The sequence below is a fragment of the Myiozetetes cayanensis genome, unplaced genomic scaffold, assembly GCF_022539395.1.
Source record: "Myiozetetes cayanensis isolate MyiCay16 unplaced genomic scaffold, myiCay2020 scf18, whole genome shotgun sequence".
Taxonomy (NCBI): domain Eukaryota; kingdom Metazoa; phylum Chordata; class Aves; order Passeriformes; family Tyrannidae; genus Myiozetetes; species Myiozetetes cayanensis.
The window spans coordinates 13,616,181-13,636,331 of NW_026087389.1; the positions used below are offsets into that span (position 1 = coordinate 13,616,181).

General features: G+C 37.6%; 1 protein-coding gene across 3 annotated transcripts in view; it reads right to left on the bottom strand.

Annotated features, from left to right (window-relative positions):
- Window positions 1–20,151, bottom strand: part of CACNA2D3 (calcium voltage-gated channel auxiliary subunit alpha2delta 3) — a 391,160-nt gene that overhangs the window by 248,420 nt on the left and 122,589 nt on the right. For all 3 annotated transcript variants that reach the window (XR_007628662.1, XM_050312820.1, XM_050312819.1), the window contains exon 4: window positions 14,890–14,949. Coding sequence is in view for 2 of the 3 variants with exons in the window: in XM_050312820.1 (XP_050168777.1) it covers window positions 14,890–14,949 (60 nt within the window). In the remaining variant the exon portion in view is untranslated. The remainder of the gene's footprint in view (window positions 1–14,889; window positions 14,950–20,151) is intronic.

The following is a 20,151-nucleotide window of genomic DNA, read 5'->3' on the forward strand; positions in this document are numbered from 1 at the left end:
TTAGTTTTCAGAACTTTAACTGAAATTTAAAGCTAAAATTTCATTTTTGAAACTGAAATACAAAATTATTACAGATTTTTTAGAAAGTACATTGATTCTACCAAAAATTGGCACTCACCAAGTCCAAACAGAAGGGTTTTGGCTATTTTTTTTTTCCTAAGCTTTTTGGTTAAGAAAGATCACACTGGCTGTTTGATATGGTGACTGATATGTGAAAACTTAAATTTCTGGAAAATAAAGGATTTTGATAATATAGCTGCTGATTTACAATACAGCAAATGAGATTTGTTGCCACACATTCTCAGAATTGTTAAGTACCATCCTATTCTCAGTAAAAAAAGGTTGAAATAAAGGCAAACACAAAGCCTCAGTCTACATTGCCTGACTTCACTGTGTGCTTCTATCCAGTATTTTGAACAGAGGTGACCAATTTTACACCATTATACTGTCCCAGCTATTAAGTTTCCTGTATCTGTTCTATGATTACTGAGAAGACAACAGCTCTATGGCTTTTTGAAACACCTGCAAAATGCAAAATTTAAATTAGCTTTTCAAACTCTGGTTTTCCCACCTGGGCCAGCTCCACATGCTGAGTCACTCGCCAGACCTCCCCTGCAAGCTTGTGGTTAGGACAGCCTGTATGTCCAGTTCCAGTCCAGCTAAGTGGCAACTGAATTGCACTATTTATTTGTGAAAGTAAAGAGCACGCAGGAGTGAGAGTCACGGAACAGGACTCAAATGCCTTAACTGCTCTTACAAATGCACACACCATCACATGCATGCATGCAAAGTAATCCCTGCTCTTTAGGTGGAGTTTTCCACCTAAACTCGAGGGAAGAGGTTTATACAGATAGGCAGGGGACATCCGTAAATAATTAGGTCATACTGATCATGAAGATAAGTGACACTCTCAGATCATCAACCACCTTACTCGGCATTGAGGATTTGCAGGGGTGGGAGCAGGAGGGAGAAGCAGAGGATCACTTGTTGAAAAAGGACAATCAAAAAGAAAAAAAATGTAATTAGTGAAACACTGGAAATGTAAGAACAGCCAACTCCCATCTGTAATCACCCATGAAAGCCAGAGACAGTGATTGCAGCGATCCCCAGCAGTGCTGTCCTCTGCCAGCTCCAATGAGCAGAGGGAACTGACCATCTGCAGAGACGTGTCTGGTACCTGCCCTGGATGTGGGAATGGTCGCTTTTGTTGAAAAAGTGGAGACATGGTTTTAGTTAATGCAAGACAGTTCAACTGGTAAAATGTTACTAAATCAATTGTATATCAATACACATTCTGGTATCACAGCAGTTACAGTTCAGAGTGTAGGGTAACAATAATGGAAAACAGAACTTGCCATTATGTATCATTAAAGTATAATCAATTACAGGAATCTGTTAGTGCTTTCCTTCAGAGACTCAATCACAAGGAAACACAATCTACTCAAATGTGCAGATAACAAACGGAAATGATTTTTAAAACAAGGTGACTGGGTTGAAAACATTTCTAAAGATAAACTTTAACAGATTTCCTGACCTCATTTTATTAATGCAAAAGTCAAAGTAGACAAAAATGCTGGCTTTATATTCCAAGACTGGAATATGAAAGTTCCTATTAAATCTGGGCCTGGAGCATGTATTTTCCAGCCAACTTGCAAGATTGTATTTGCTGTATTCATCCTTATATATTTGTGTGTATATACAATGATGTCAATGTTTATGGCACTATAAAGTCCTATTCAAAAAACAAAGTTCTTATACTGTCCTTCTGGAGTTCTCTTACACACAGGCTGAGGCAACGCTCACCATATTCACCAGTTAATGTCAGGGTTTATCTGGAGCCAAGAGCAGAGAGATGCCTGCACACAGGGGTGAGCACACTCGTGCTCTCATGGAGCCAGGCAACCATGGCAAAGGCTAATGAAAGCATCAGACACATCCTCGGAGGTGCAGCAGAGGATTTGTCACTGCAGAAATGCTTTATCAGTCAAAAGTAGAGCTGAACTGCAGTCTGAAGAGAAAGGGCGAGACAGCGTATCAGACAGCTTTGTATCCCTTGTGTCTCTCTGTCTCTCCCCAGATTTACCCCGACACACCAGGAGCACTGCTGGTTTACACAGGTACCACAGGAGAGTCGCCCATCAGGAAATAAATCTGCTGGAAGACTGGACAACAATCCCACCTCCTAGTTTTGCCTTCTCACACAGAGCAGGAAAACAGGATGATGAGGTGAAAATCTGCATAGGGATATGATGAATGGGAGGAAAGACCTTGAAACATTGAGGGTGGGAGGAAAGAAAGATCACCCAGGGATGGAGGAAAAGCTACCAAGGTTGCCTCTCCATTCCACTGCTGCTGTTGCTGTGGGAGCAGAATTTGAAGAGAGGAGGAATTGAATCAGGCACCCTGGTGAGAAGGAGAGTGTGACAGAAAGGAGAGAAGAACATGCAGAACCGTTCACAACTGTGCTAGGGCAGCAAGGCCACTGGGCTGGGCAGAAAGGCTTGGAAAGACCTTGGAGCCTACAAGACCTCCCACAGCTTTTCAGCACCTCAGATGACCTCTGTCCAGATGATTTTACCTCATCACAATTCCATAAACCCCTTCAAAAAAACCACAAGCACAGCATAAGATCACACAAGCCCTACAAACTGTACCAGACCTCCTCACCTTGCTGCCAACCAGCTGGTCTTTGCCAGACCAACTGGCAGCCCATGGTCCTTCCAACACAGCACATCCCCCTCAGCTCGACTCTGCTGCAGAATTCTGCTTTGCACATGATGCTGAAAGCTCTTGAGCTGACTTTGTCAGCAGGAGCTTCACACAGGCACAGAATATCCATTAAATGTTTCACTAATGTCCCTGATAGGCACCTTCTGGAGCCACAGCAATATTTCTCTGAGCAAACGCTCACCGTTTTGAAAAACTAACTGAATGCAGAATAAGATTTCAAATCCCTTTTTTTACATCTCAACTGATTAGTCCAAAAGCTTTAGATATATAGCTGATAGTTTAAATCTGCAATATGAAACACATAAAATGTAACATTAAATCAAATTACTCTTACTGTAATGCTGGGGAGGGAGGGGCTTTCTCTTGTGTTTTTTGTTTGTTTGTTTTTTGTTTTTGTTTTTTTAATGAATCACAAACAAAACACTTATTTAAACTTGACCTGTATGATTTTTCAAGGAACATACCATTGCCTTTTTTTCCAAGCTTTTCCCATAGGCAAGTACATCTTCTATTTTTTTTATTATATCTGTTCAGATACTGAACCACTGCACTTAGTTACAAAACCCCTGGTCTTACCTTAGACACAGTCTTTCACCAGGAGTGGTTTTCTGTGGGGTTTTTTGTGGTATTTTTTAAGCAGGACATCTCCCATAGCATAACCCACAAAACCAGGCAATACACTTAAGGTTTAAGTGCAGAACTGTGAAAAAAAACTATTAAAACATAAATACCAAACTATACATTCATTTAAACATGCATGATTATTTCATACTATCTGCCATGGCCAAAAGTGTATGTAGAGTACAGCTCAGAAGACTGTGCTTCCCAGTCTGAAGATTTTACACATCATCACAGATTTCTCTTTTTTTGAAATTTTCAATTTTTACAATAAAAAGACCTGAAAGTCATTAACTGTGGCCCTTGGCATTGATCTATCTATTGTGTTTTGTGCTGTTACCTTTTATTCATGGAAAACTAATTGCTTCTGTTTTTCCAAATAATTTTTTAAAAAATCTTAAATGTCACCAGTGACTATTTCACAGGCAGAAGCTTTCAACTAACCATTAGAAATTTTTCAGCTGTATTTTTATGATTAAAAAAACCCCAAAGCTCACTGAATTCAGACAACTACAGTATATTATGAATCGACCAACCACGATTGATGAAATGATGCGTGAAAACAGAGACAGAGGCAAAATAACCTTCTTGAACCCAGAAAATTTTCAGACAATAACCATTACCAGCTTTAATTAACTTTAACACAAAAGTGGGGGCTCCTTCTGTTTCAAGTTAATGAAGCTCAACACACAGATACTACAATTAGAGACAAAAGCATAAGTCTAAAGCAAGTTATATCTTAGGATTGAAATAATGAGCTTGGCATTTTAATTTTGCAGTCAGCAATTATGTGAGATTCAGAAACAAAGAAACAATATGTACAATGGAAACATTAAGGTACAAATGCAGCTGGTTTTCACTCAATATCTTTCTTATAAGCCAAAGGCAAGAAAGTAATTTTTTTTTTCCCTACAATATGTGCAATACCCTGGAAATACTTTGACTGTGATCATTTAAGATTTACTCACTTTCATACTACACAAGTCAGAAACGTGACCTCATCTAAGGCTCTGAACCGCTTAGTGACTCCTATCTTGCCTTTCTCATATATATTCATTAAATCTTTATCTGTAATACTGTTATTTCCATTTAAAATGATTGTTGTGTAGCAAAAAAGCTGCTCTCCCACAGAAATGAATAAACCTAGATCACTTCCACCCTTTTCAATAATTTGCCTATTCCTAAATACTAGGTTGGAAGAATATATGATCCTGAACTTAATCTCATCACCGAGCACCTCAAAAAAAAAAAAAAAAAAAAAAGGCACAAAAGGAGAAAAGATGGTCTGCCATTTATGTCTCCCATTTATAGTTTATTAAACCTAGAGATAATAGGAAAAAGGTGGAAAAAAAGCAAAGAATGTCTGGGCTGTAGTATCAGATATCACTGCTTATTACTGGCTATCTGCCTAGTAATCATAAATCCATTGGGTAATATTCTCAAATCTTTTGCTTTTCAGGTAGGTGTGAGCCAAAAAGAAAAAAGTTTAATTTTCTATGAAGAGCAGAAAACAGCAAGCACAGCACAACTGGGTACCAGGATGCATAAATATTCCTGATTACAAACCCTTGCACATAAAGCAAACAGGAAGAGTTTGAGGCTAACAGTGTGTACATCATGCAAAAGGTATCTCTGTCCCAAAAGATAGATATCACATAGACTATGAATGAACTGCTCCAATAAATTATATTATTCCTTAGAGGGGAGAGGAGAGCAATGTTATAAACAGTGACTTCAGAAAAGTGAGAACAATAAGGCATTGAATTTTGTAAGAGTGAATTAAGGATCTTTTTTTTCCTGGAGGAGAGCTCAGTATCATTGACCAATGAGCCTTATAAATAATAACATTAACTCCAGCACTGCCTGTTCCCCTAAGCACCTTAGCATCTTGCACTTTCAACATACCAGAAACTAAATGTACGTACAAAATAAGTAAAAATACATTCAGAATTACGTGGAGGTTTCAAATAGATTTTTTTAAAAATACAGTTTCCTAGAGAGTTTAGAAAGCACATGAGCCTGGCAGAATGCACATCTCAGACACACAGCTTTGATGATACACTGAATGTACCTTTGGTGTAGAAGTCTTAACAAATCAAAAGCAACAATCCCTGTACATCACCTCCTCCTTGTGCTGTCTGATACGCTGTGAATATCCACGGATAAAGGAAAGCTAAGCCAAAGCAGCACAGCACTTTGCAAAATGAATCTTGATAGGATCAAAATCCTCAGATCTGTCCCTTGCCTTTGGCATCACTTCAATCAAGGAGAGTAGTTTTGTTATAACATTCACTGAGATCTTGACAAGACTAGGAATGTATGAGTAAATCTGACTCCCAGTGTGAACCTGCTCAGTGTTGAGGGCAGGGCAAAGGCACAGGGCTCAGAGTTCTGCCACTGAGTAGCTGACCTTGTCTGCAGCAGAAAGCTAAAAGCTAATTAGAAAGCATTTTCAGAAGGTGACAAGCTCTCTATTATTTTTTTTTTTTTTTCTGAAGAGGAATGACCACTAGTTTCTAGGCCACAAGCCTGAACAAAAAATGTCAAACAACCGCCTGCTATGAAGTGAATTTCAGTGCTAAATTTCTGTTTGCTATCACCAATACTACAAACATTAAGCAGTGGCAACTCCAAATTCATCTTGTATGGTCATTTCTCTGGCTTTTTAGTTGCTTTCTTGGTTAGCTGGAATTGGAAATTGATAGGCTCATAAACATCTACTAGCGACACGTTATTAAACACATCATCTCTGTCTGCTCTGACAATGATAAGCCAAGTTTCTCTGAGGTTTCCAGCAATCTCAAGGAGCGTATGTTTTTCAATAACATTGTGATCTTTTTCCTCCTCTGCTATGCAGCCTTCCTCCCTCGCTCCCTAAGCATACCTGTTTTGCCTGACTTCCTGAAACCTTCTTTTAAATGGTATTTGAATGTTTACCTACTTTTAAGCTCTCTGAAAGTTTTGAGTTTAAGCAGCTGAAAATGGTTTCTCCATTTTAGCCTCACTATAAGCAAAGGTAATGGCTTTAGAGAGACTTGCAAAAAGATTACTGTCAGTACTCTTGAAACACTAAGATATTAACACTTAACAGCTTTGCCCTTACACATTATTAAGTATTTCTCCTTCTCCAGTGTTCTTTCCTGCACATTACAGCCTTCTGACACCTAACCTTTCTGCACCGTTTCTGATTTCTTCTGCATCCTCCACATCCTTCCTTCAAAAATGGCAGTTTCCCCTCCAGTTTAACCTGTTCTGCCTACTGGGACATCCCTGCCCAGGGCAGGGGCCTGGGGCCAGGAGGAGCCCACCTTCCCAAAAAACAGTCTGCTTTGAAACGCAGGGAAAGCTGCCAACTGCTCAATTATGAACTGTAGCATGCACGGTTCATATGCTGTTTTGACAGGGTGGAAAGGCAACCACATCGGCAGAAGCTGCTCTGCTTGGGGCATTCCTGGAAGGAATGCTGTACATTTTGAAAGAGTAAATTGTTTGGAGTCTCATGTGAAGTTCTTGCAAGTTTACACTCACTCCCAGCTTGATATGACAAATGTCAATCTAATTTTAAGGCTGCGGCATTAAGTTTTGTTATTGATTTTCTGCTAAAAGTTCATCTCATACTGTCTCTCTCTTCTTTTTTTTCTTTCTTTTACCTTCTTGAAAATGAACATATATGTTTTATGTGACTAGTTTCTTCTGGTACGTCATTATCCTTTTACCTGAAAAATACTAGTTTATTCCTCTATTTATTCTACTGGAATAATTCAAAGACTTGCCTTGCAAAAACAATAAAGAAATAATTCTGTATTGCAGAAAAACAATTGTTTTATCAGTATTCTAAATAGAACTTCTTCTGTTCTATAAGTAAAACTTCTGTTTTACTTATAACAATGCATAAATTGATGTTAATATGCAAGTATCTCAGCTTTTTCTTCTTTTAAGCGTCTCTAAGTCTCATAAGATGCCTACAAAGAACATAAAAAAGCAACCTGGAAATACTTAATGATCTGAGCATGGGAGAGGAAAAACTGTATATATGTATTACATGTATGTAAGTACTTTCTGCTCCATCTTGTTGCTGCTGTTAGATGTGACCTGTGAATCTTCTTAGTTTTGGAAAATACGTTTCTTTTTTGCAGAATTGTGCCAGAGAGGAAAAGACTTGTACTGCAGTTCAGAACTACCCTCTGAATCAAGTAGAACAGAAACTCAGACTAGGGCCTCTGAGATCCAAAACGACTGCCCCATCCATCAGGTTTTTCTGAGCTGAGCGTCTCACAAACTCTTCTGCTGCAGTTGTTTCACATAATACAAATAATTTAATATTCACTAGAGAAGCAACTTGAACAGGTTTCTCATATCCTAACTGAGAGCCCCACCTATTTGATTATGAGCTGTTCCAAAGCGGAGGTTTCTCTTGCTCAGAAAAACCTTTGGGGCATCTCAATGTTTAATCAGAGAACTTAAAATTTTGAAAAGACTCATGGGGATGAGAAAACTATTTCCTTCTCTTTTCTGGTAGCAAGCAAACATAATAAAGGGCAAAGTAAATATAGAAGGTAAAGTCTCACGAAAACAACTTTATCAGCCCAGTCTTACAGTTCTTTGACAGTTCCAAGTTTCAGATTTCTGTAATTATTTACAGCAGGTACCACCAGGCAAAAAGCACTATGTCTGTATTTGATGGGTAGAACTGAATTTATAGTGTGTTCTTCAGCACACACCTCACACACTTCAGATAGCCATTGCTATTACAAGAGAGGCTTGGCAAGAATCAATCCAGAAACGTCTGGAAACTACTTCTGGCTTAAGGGTACCAAAAGGACGAGTCCTGTAACTGCAGTCAGAAGAATGACTCTCTGTAAGCGTGTGCCAAACGCTCTCAGGAGCAGAGCACATCATCTGCAGTAGCAAATTCAGACCAGAGCTGCCAATTCCTCTGCTGTCGAGCCCCGTGCAGGCAGGACAGCTATTGAACTGGACAGGCAGAGAATTACTGTTCTTTTTGGATGGCTCCCTTCAACGGGGCAGAACGGCACCAAAATTACGAAACGGCTGAAAAATCATCGCCTGCATCTCGGCTTCTGAGACAGTGAGTTAAACTCGGCCTTCCTGTGCCTGGCTATCAAACTCACTCCTTGTCAACAGAAGTTATGTGCACACGTAAAAATAAAATCACTCCACTTATTTACATCTGATTTGTTTGTAGTAAGAGAAGTTAGCTCTTAGAAAAATGTGTGGAAGGTGGGGGAGTAATGGAAATTATCCATTGATCATAATTGTCTTAAAATGTCAAAAATTTTCCCTCAAAGCTCAAATAAAAAACTTTTAAAAAATCTACAGAACTCCAAAGTGCAAAAAATAAAGTCATTCATCATTAGAAGATGGACTAAAATATTGCTAGCCCGGTTTCACAGAACTTTGTTTCTTTTTTTCTGTTCTCTTGCCACAGAAGCAGAAAACATAAAAGCTTTGAAATTAAAATAATCCAAAAGGTACATAGCCCCACTTTCTCACTACTGTCTTTCTGATATTTAATCCCTGCCATGCATGCAGAGCAAAAGGGAAGCGAAAGTCTTCCTCTGAAGGTTACCTTACTTGTGCATGAATTCTACTGAATTTTTTAACCAGTAACATCTGAATCCACTGATGTCTCGATAGTTCCACAGTCATTTCAGTTATCCTCTTGGCAACTTCAACAAATAAATAGGAAAGAGTAGACAAGCTTAAAATGCTCTCCACTGAGAGGGCTAAAAATCTGAAAATCAATGTGTTGCAGTATTAGAGCAGCCAAGAAGTCCTTAATTTGAGCTCACAGAAATCAATAAGACTAATACAAATCTAAGAACTGCAAAAGGTGAATGTTTTTCATTTTCAGAAAAAAAGTATTGAGATATTTTATGAAAGAAAAAAATAACGAAAAACTAACAGCAAATAAAAACTCTAACACATGCTTTTACAATTTAAACGTGCCTTGTGGTTCTCCAGCTCACTCCATGCTCGTGTTTCCATGCCCTTTTTCCATCCTCTTCACTATCAAACTGCATTGAAACTCTTAAGAGTTTGGGGCTTTAGTACTGCAGGTGGTTTTTAATGACATTCTGAATTGTGTGCTTACTGTCTTTCCTTCATCTCCCTTATCTTTTGATCAGTACTGAAAACTTCAAGCTATTCAGAAAACTTGGTAAGAACAAGATTTCCGCCGGTTCTGGCAGCATTTCTACAATAGATGTATCCAGACTATGCCTTCAGCTGGATGAATACACCCACAGAGGAGAACCCACGGCAGTCTCACAAGTGTTAGAGTTAAGACAAAGAGAAACCCCGCAGGGAAGAGCTCCCGAGGCAGATTTTACAACTGAGGAACTCTAACGTTTCCAGGCTTTGCAGCTACTTCTGCAGGAGTTGCACAGGGCCATGAGAAGTTAACAGTTTAGGTTGGTGCCAGCTCTTCCTCCCGCCTTTTTACAAGCTACAGATACACCCTGTACTGCATCCAAACACAGCTGAGAGCACTTGGCTCTGCAAAATATTTCAAAGAAAGTCTAAAATGTAGGAATTTAGGCTGTTTCCAGGCTTGGAGTGTAGAAAGCTTGATTTCTGATTTTAGAAGGTAAGTTGCTTGGATAAATACTCCATGAAGCACATCAAGCTTCAGATGCTGCGCTGCTATTTTAAATGCACTTTTCAAAAAGTCTTTTCAATCATTGCTTCCGAGTGCTTGAAGTCCAACAGACTTCCCATTGCATTGTGGAGGTTCAGGACCCTTCAAGAGCTGACTTGAGACTTGTGGACATTATTCTAATGGCCAGAAAAATATTAATAGACTGTAAATCTTGTTATCATGTGCCTCATGCAGTATTGGTGAGATAATAAATATGCAAAGGGACTTTTCTGAAATACCAACATAAAAGTAATGCCTGTGTTGTAATAGGAGTTTAATAAGATTGTGTGGAATAGCTATTCTCAATTATCTTTTGTCCTTGTGATTTCCAGTACCTGATGTCAATGTAATTGCCATCTATTTGTTTAAATTTTGATTAAATCCCTAAGCATTTAATAATCCATCATTATAAATTTTTGCCTGGCATCATTGTAGTAAATAAACATTTGGGTTAGATTTTTTTTTTTTTAAAGTAGCAGCAATTTAAGTTATGCTTTTATATCCATATTTAAGCTCTAGATCTAAGAGCTGAATTTCAAAATTACTGAAACTCAGGTAGCTCCCTTTGAAGGTCAACAATAAACTATTGAGCAATATTAATAGTTGGAGGGCTAGACCTAAAAGCTGTAAAGCACATGAACTGGACTAATTCTGTTCCTCAGCCCTCTTTTGATATTTGTGCTTTCTCCCTAACATTTGAAGTCTTACCATTTGTACATTTTCAAAAATCATTACTATGTACAAAAAAGTACATTGTTCACATGTGTAAACCACTGGAAACCCCTTAACTCTCCATCTGCTGATTTCACAAGGCTTTTTATTTAGCCATCATATACAGTCTGAGGGTAGGGGTGAGATTTTTCAAGGACACGAAATGCAATTTGGAGTTAACAGACAGCAAAATCTGGCAGACAGGTACCTAACTCTGGTACAGTTTTGCAAACCTTTTCCTTAAGGTTCTGCCATATGTTATAGATCTAAAGGAAATGAATAATGAAAAGCAGCCTCATACCATTATTCCTTTTTTATCCCACTAAATTAACTTTAGGAGTATTCTTAAAAGAAAGTAATCTTTTCCTAAAAACTATTTTATTAATCCACTTCTAGTCTTGGGACATAAAACTGAAATAAGTTCAACTATCTTAAGGCACTGGCACTTGAATCTATCCTGTCTTATACAGAAACTGAAACTACAACAACCAGGAGGGAAAAAAAGTCTTGTAATTCTGGTGCATCAACCAGGCACCAGCTTTGATTCTATTAAAATAACCTTGCTTTTTTATTGTCACATCACACACATGCAGAGAAAGCTCAGCAGGAATGTAAGTCAAGTGAACTAATAAGCTTAATTAACACACAGAAAATAAAAGAACTACCCTGCAGATATGTATTTATAATGGAACCAGTCAGCAAATAAACAAGTCATCATAATGAAATTTTGTATGACTTCCTTTTGTCACTGGAGTCAGAAGTATGAAAACTGGGTAGGAACCAAGTATTATAAATCTTTATTCTAAAATTAATTTTTTTAAAAAAAGTTTGTAAGAAACCAAACACAAGTTATTTTTACAGCTCCACTGAGAACTCCAGCATCGATCTCACTGCTGAGCATCCACGTCCTGAAATTACGGAAACCCAGAAAAGATCGAGCTCTGTGATAGAGATCCCATCCTCACTCTGTTCAGGTGGTAACAACACTCTCCAATCTCTGTCCAAAGGGCTCAGATCCAATGACACAAATGGACCCCTCAGGAGCACTCGGAGCCTGCTTTGCCACCTCACTTCCAACCGCATGAGAGCAGCAGCTGGGCAACACCTTGGTGTATTTTTACCCTGCAAAATCTGTCCAGTTTCCAGTGGTTTTAGGAAATGTGGTGGTAGGAGAGAGCCTCTAAACCTGTGGGATTATATCAGCTGCATGTGCAACAAATTCTTAGGTACAGGACAGCTTCCAGGGAAGAGTTTTCCACTTCAGAGCCTCTTCCCAGGGCCTGAACACAAACTCCCTGACAGTGGTTCTGGGAACCACAACAAGGCAGTTCACATCTTAGGAAACACAAACCCAAGCACAAAGGCAAAGAGTAGGAGGCTAAAGTAAAAGAGTAGGAGGCTAAATTTCAGTTAGCAGTCATTAGGTTATTTGAAAGTACTTATTAATAGACTGCCTCCTGACAGAAGATGTTGCCCTCTTTATTATCTTTCTCCAAAAATTTTTCTCCGGCAAACAATTAAGTCAAGAAAAGTAATTTATCTTTCATCCCCAAATACATTATTAGGCATGACTAAAGATAGTGATTCCACTTACAAACTTGAAAATAGTATTTAATAAGAGAGAATGACTTGCAACCATATCTACCAGGTAAGAAAACCCTGGCCTGGGTTAAAGGCTCAAACATAAGTAACGTTTAGAAGTAACTTGCTACAAATACAGCTCTTGGTTCACATCCCTAAGAAGAAAAAAAAAAAAAAAAAAGATCTCCTAAAGCCCAAATATTAGAGAGTAAATCTTTAAAGTCTGCTCTCACTGATTCGTAGTTCAGCCATTACTCAAATATGCAATACATAATGCTGATGAGTTAAACATCACATCACCCCTTTTGATTTATCTCTTTCAATTGTCTGGGAATTTTATTTATGTTTAGAACTATAAGGTGTTTGTTGGTGATGCCAATGGATTCAGTCCAGGGTGTGATAGTTGAGTGCTTAGACCATTACACAGCATTACAGTATATTGATTAGAATACCTCTGGAATCACTAAGGACAAATCTAATAACATACTAAGGGAAATGCCCAGAAGGGATCAGGTCTAACCTAACCAAATGATACAGTTTCAGCTTTGCTGAAGAGAATAGCAGCAGTCTAAAAGGTGAACTCTTCCAGTTATTATTTTCTTTAAGTTAGTGTTTTTCTACAGTCAATAAAAAATTAATATAATTTTATTTCTCCCTTATATCATTTTTATGTACTAACACAATATTATCTATACTGTCCTCAAGACGTAGAAGGTGATGTTGGACAAATAAAAAGCTCAAAAGGACTTTCTTTATGTGCTTTCTGAATTTCCAGAATATCTGAGCACAAAGAGCTCAGGCTGGTGCTGTATCACATATCACTAATTCAAAGCACTTAATCCTGTCTTCCACACGTCAGCCAAAGCAATACAAATGCCAAAAAATTCCTTTTTGAGAGCAGAATTGTATACACTGTAGATTATATAAGCCTTCTGTCCCCCTCCACTTGAATGTACACTATCAAATCATCCTGGCCATTACTTTATATTGAGCAGATGGTATTATGAGATTTTGATAAAGAACAACAATCTCCCAGCAAGGGTTGCAAAGGGGTCGCTGAAACCAAGATTAACAATTGATTAGCTTTAATGGACCGTGACAGTAATAAACAACACAGCTCCACACAAAGATCTGATTGTCCTGTTAATGCTGCTGACACAAATGGTTTTTAACTGCCTTCCTCAAAGTGTTAATATTGCCAGAGCCTCAGCAAACCAAGGACTTCCTCAAAGTGAGAACTCTCCTGCAGAGAAGAAGCACTTACTGTAGCCCTCTAAAAGATCTTCCATGAAGTGTGTTCCTGATTTATTCAGACAATAGCTCCCATTGTCTCCAAGGCTTAAAGTTCAAAAAAAAAAAAATAAAATGCAGCACACCTCTGCAAGGCTGGAATGTGAGAGAACTCTAAAGGATTTGAATACAGAAGCCAGCACTCATCAAACATACAACTGTAACGTGAATTATCACTTTCAATGTGCTCATTTTATCTTTACTCCACCGTAGGCTGATAGACCCCAGTACCACAGCCTTCTGAACTCAATTATTTTATCCTAGGCTCTGATAAAGTCACTCTATTTTTTTTCCTTTCTGCACAGAAATAAGTAATTTGTGTCATATTTTCATTAAAATAAAAGGTTTTGTGATTACTGGACGTAACCATGGTAAAATATGAAAACAGAACCCACAGATCTGCTTATTTCTTAGATACACATACGGGGGAAAGTCTGTGGAAAAAGTCTCGGTTTCCCTTAATACTTAAGCCCAAAATTTAAATAGACTTATGGCAAATATTCACAGAAGGTTTTAAAATTAAATCTAAGTAGAGACAAGGTAAACAAAACTCCACCTAGCATGGCATTCAAGAAACTAAGGATATAGGAATTCATTCAGGGTAAGGAAGATTTACTCATGTAAGCATTGAGTAAGAATTTCTGTTAAACTTCTAATTTTAGGCTATATTACTTGGGGTTTAAACGAATTTTTTTTTTTTTTTTTTTTTTTTAAATTATGTGTCTTATTTAATCAAAGGCTTTTCTTTTAAAGATTTTTAACTGTGAGCTGCACCAGTGCTGCTCCCCTCACCGAGTTATCCCTAAAGGCAACACGCGACAGTGGTGCAGCTCTAAGGGCTTGTAGGTGAGAGAAAAAACAGTGTCTGCTCCGGACACAGATCCAAACATAAACCACTTGCACGAATCAAGGTCATACTAATCCCATCCCGGTGGGTCCCACCCCATCTGCAAATCCAAGCCTCTACAGAGCAGTTCCTTGCCAGGTCCCTGCAGTGACGGAACAAGTTGATAATTACCGTGCTTAAAAATCTTGACCTCCGCAGATACGCGAGGGAATTTAAACGGAACCTCTGAAAGAGGAAAATCCGCCTGCCTGGTGTCCCAGCACACAACCACTAAACATAGCCTGTCAAAACACTGAGCCAGCCTTCATTAATTCCATTTTCTGTAATCAGCATCCTTCTATTACTCACATCCTTGGCTTTCTACAGCAGCTCTTCAAGCAAGCTATTGTATAAACTCTTATATCAGAGTGTACTCTGATGATAAACTTTCCAGGAAGTAATTATTAATTACCTGTAAGTCAGCATCAAATTCATGTTTCAGGTAAGCATCTTCTGCAGCTTCAACAAGACGCTGAAAAAAAGGAAAAAAAAAAAACAAAAAGTGTATTTTTGAAATAACAGATAATATTTATAACAGAGTTCTCCTTTTTTAAAAGCAGAGATTGTTAGAGCATTGTATAATTCATCTGCTATGATACTTTATTTAATAGAAATAAGTTATCCAGATTTTAAAAAAATAAAAACTGACCAAGCTTTTTAAACCCTCAGTACCTACTATTGCTCATACAAAACTCTCAAAACAGTTCAGCTATCAATAAACAAACAAATAAAAAGGTAATTTTTTCAAATAGTGCTCAGCATTCTGCAGCTCATGTTCCAAAACTGATTTTTGAAAGAACACAAAGTTGCTTTCACACTGGACCTTATTTGCACATAGAAACCCGTTTCAAATCTTACTTAACATTAAAATAGGAGGCATTTCCTAATAATGCACTTGATTTCAAGGAACTGGGGAAAAAAAAAGGTAATTTCTAAATTACACTTCAAATATGAGATTAGAAAAATAGAGACTAGGTTTTTTTACTAAGCAGATTTGAGGTGTTTTTACATACTACCTTAACGTGGTGCATAATCACAAGATTATTATTAATAATTATTATTAATTCTGCAATTACAGAAGTAATAGTTACTGAATGACAACAATTCAGCACTATTTTTAATAATAATAAAAATACTTAATAATATACTAAACTACCTGCAGTAGTGTTCTTCAACACTATCATCTGATAGGAAAAAAACAAGATCCCACCAAAACACAGCTGCCTGAAAAATTTAATTTATAGGGGTTTGCTGCAGATATTCCCTTGTAAAATGACTTTATATCCTTTCTAAGGTTTTACTCAGAATTCTTTTTAGCTCAGATTATTTGAACTATGGAAGTACCTCCTTCTGGTTTTTAATCTACCTGAACATTCATACACACAAATCAAAATTAAACAAAGAATTACTATCTACAGGTTATATATTACTTTTAATTTTCTTTGATCTATCAGACACTGGTACACGTGTTTATTTCCAAATATTTTTGTGTCACAAAGCAAGCGAGGTCCAGACTCTCACACCCAGAGTAGGAAGCCATGCACACCTTTTTTTCCCTTTTCAGAATGGTATTCACATTTATCAAGCTGTTGGATATAAATCAAAATTAAATCAGAGTCCATATTGATTGGTATACAGCTTGGGCTGTAATGGAACCTGAACCAAGAAAAATATTTCTGGTTGCCAATGCAGAACAAATGGTTCAACAGAAAGCTGACAGGTCAGAGCCGCGGTGGTTACAGGGGGGGGTTGTGCTCACAGGGCTGCGGAGCAGCAGCGACTCAGCCTGTGCTCCCACTGCTCTGCCTCATCTCCCAGCTCACCCACGGCAGAGCACAACCCTCAGCGCTCTGCTGGGCTCCTGCATCCTCCCAGCACATCCCACTGGGGAGGCTTTTAGCACTTCTTTCTTTGGTGCAGATTACACACCTCAAACGCAAGATTAAAAACTTGAAACGCTCCTGATACCAAGGCTCATATGGAAGAGCAAGAGGGAGCAGGTGAATGCCACCCTCCTGTACACCAGGGAGTACATCCCTGACATTTGACTGGTTCCACCTTTGAACATCTTGTCTCATGAAAACCCAGCTGGCCACAGCAAACCCATTTGACCTAGACTGGAACTGAACTGAAATGCTTCCAACGCTGGGCAAATTAAACCAGAACTGAGCTGGCAAAATGCACCAGCTCACCTTCCCATGTACAGGGGCAAAACAACCCAACAACAGGGATGCAGCACAATGGGCTGCGGGAGGGGAATTCGTGGAAAAACATTCCAAACGAAACAGTGAAGTTCTGTGTAATCATTTCCACTAGTCCTGGACCGTCTGAATAGCAGTAAAAGCAGACCTCACAATGTGAAAGGGTAACAAACTTCATTTGACCCACAAATATTTTGTATTTAGAATCGAAAAAGGGAAAGAACACAAATTAACTGTTCTGAAGAGGAAGAGAGAACTGAAACAGATTTGTACACATTGGAACTCCCTCAGAAGTCCATCTTTAGCATGCCAGGGACCTGCTGAAAGGATTTCATCAATACAGCCCTCATTTTTCAAGTATGAAAAAGGCATTTAATGTAAAACAACTACTTGAAATCAATTCATTCCTGGAGGTGTGTCCTCCTTTATAAGAAAACCGTAGTTGCATTACTACTTTGTGCTTATCTGATACAGAAGATCACGACTGATGAGTTTGACAGGAAAAAAGTGAACAGAGAATCAAGAAAATTCTTCATACAGAGAGGAATACAACGAAAAGAGAAACGTGTTTTTCCTTCTGTGCTGAAATATTTACTTACTCATCGAAAGAAAAATCATTACAGCATTTCATGAGATACCAGTGATATTAGATATTAGTACCTAGCAGGCTAGAAAAATAATTCATGGTTTCTTATATAGTTTGTATTGATTCCAACGTGTTTCAATTACATTTTTGCCTCAGTGAAATAAATTTAAACTAAGATTTATCTCCACATGTAAGAAATAACTAGAGAAGCATAAGATGGGTAATAGTAGAAACATCTGGTAAAGAGGGCAGCTCAGAAATGAAAAGCACTGATTGGTACTTTATTGATTTATTCACTAAGATTTCAATTGTTACTTTTTGGTTTTTTTAAAAGTATATTTTTACATACTCTTTAATAGCAACATTCCCTGTAGGATGTTCATCCAAAAGATGAATTATCTACTGACTGGCATTTTTCCTTGAACAAAGCAAATACATGTTCACACTACATGCTTTGCCCTCACAAAACTAATAAGGGAATTAAAATTTTGGCAAACCAAACGTAGATAAAACAAAGATATGCTGCATTTTCCATGTAATCAACTCTTACCCACAGTTTGGTTTAAGTGTCTCAACACCATTATGAAGGAAACCATGAGAAATCTGGGAGAGCTACAGAAAAGGTAAGCCAGTAATAAGCCTAAATCCACAAAATGACATATTAGTGGATGTACACAAATTATCTCAGAATGAAGAAATTGAACACAAATGTTTTGGGGGTTTTTGTTATTTTCTGGGGGGTTTTTTGGTTGAATTTTTTTTTTTAAAGAAGTCCCCAAAGGGATGAAGCATTATGGAAGAAATTCCTTAACACTCTGGAGGCAAAAATCTAAAAACCACATGTAATACTGCAGCATTTTTATAGGGAGGTCAAAAATCCCTTTTCAAATATTTTAATGACTGAACAGCTATCTAGCAATGATTCTCAACATTAGCACAATCAGCGATTTGAACTTAATAGTTTATAATGAGGCTCTTAATACAAATACCAATATATTTTCATTTGAGTAACCATACCCTAAAACCCTTGCTGTAGCAAGCAAATGCTCCCCAAGCTGTGGTTATCCTGAAGGGAATTGTGACTTATCTGTGTGCATTTACATGGAATGAATTCTGAACAGAGTGAGCATTGTTAGAGTTACATCACTGCAGAGTGTTTTCAGAAGTATTTAGCCCTGGATGTAGAGAGGTGTTGGCGTGAGCACACACAGGCGAGTCAAGGGCAGCACATAATCTTTAGATAATGAACTATTCTAATGTTTTATGGGACAGCTCAGTTGAGTTTCCCTCTGGTAAGGAGCTAATCCTTAAAACTTTCCCAGTACATGTATATATAAAAAAAAGATGAACTGACTTATCCAGCATATCACACTGCAGCATAGATAAAAACCTGGATCAGAATGCAAGCAAACACCATATCAAAAAAAACCCTCAAATCATCATCAAACCACATCGTTGATGTTTGGTATTTAGGTGGTACTGGTATCACAAATGACATAGAGAAAGCTGAGAGAAGAAAAAGAAATTTTGTTACCTCACAGTAATTTTTCTTTTTTTAATAAATCACTGAGCTAGTTGTGAATAGGGTAATTTTCTTGACAAATGATATTATAATTTCAGTGAACTGATATTCCCAATAAAGTCTCTTTCAAGTTAGGTTGTTATAGAGATAGCAAAGGAAGGGTGAAAGAGAATAGGTGACAGGAAAAAGAATCCAACAGAAAGTAAGGGGGGAAACAGGCAGAAGTGTGAAAATAAGAGACAAAAATAACAATTTCAAGGAAAAACATTACAAAAACATCCAGAGTATAAGGTATATAATGTAGCTTCTGAGATCTTTTGTCATATACTTTTTAAGGGTTTCAGATTACTTTTCAATGATTATTCTTCATTAGAATCCCATTTTGAAGTTAGATTAAATAAATTCATAGGCATAACAAAGTTTGAAACAGTTTCTGAACTCCTGAACTGCAATGGGACTAACCTTTATCCATAAATGCTGATTGAATTATGTCCTTCTCTCTTTTTAGCTATGAAATCTTGAAGAACATTTATTGTTTCCTTTCCATTTCTCTAAGATAAACCAACTGCTACACATAAAACCATAAACACTGCTAAAAATTGCTCTTTTCCAAACCAAACTGCAACAAATTTTAAAAAAAGGATAGAAAACTGCTCTACCCCAATTATAACTAATATCAGCTAAGCACTGATGTCATCTCAGTCCATAAGACAAATAGTTTATATTCCATGATATATGATTAAATTTAATTTCAAAATAGGAAAAAAAATGCACAAGGATATCACAGTCATCATAAAAATTTTAAATAAACCTGTAGGAGGTTCTTATATTCTAGCATTGAATGCATTCAACCAACGACAAAAAATAGCCCTGAACCCTGAAAGACTTCCTCATTATTTTCCCGTAGCATCTGTTTGAGGTTTCTGTAGAAATCCTGTATATTCCTTCAAGGTTTATTTGTGTTTTGTAAAGAAAAATTAACTAAAAGTAATGTTTATTAAAAAAAAAAACAGCAAGAAGTCTAAACCCAAGAAAAACATACAAATATACTGTACAAAGAAAACTTATCTCTGTTTTTAAAATCTTATTTCTTTCATATTTTGTAGCAAGATTTCTGGTACATTACCAAGCAAAAACCAGCAGCTTCCTGTATACAGAAAATACTTAAAACTACCAATAGCCACCCTTCTTCAGACGAAATATTCAGTGCAATTTTTTTTTTTAATAACCCTATTATTGATTTCTGGAGCCCCTGGTGGTCTAGTGGTAAAGGCGCCGCGCTATCACCGCGGAGACCCGGGTTCGATTCCCGGTCAGGGCCACTCCCGGGCAGGTGGGGCTCGTTAGCCCTTAAAGGCAACCCAC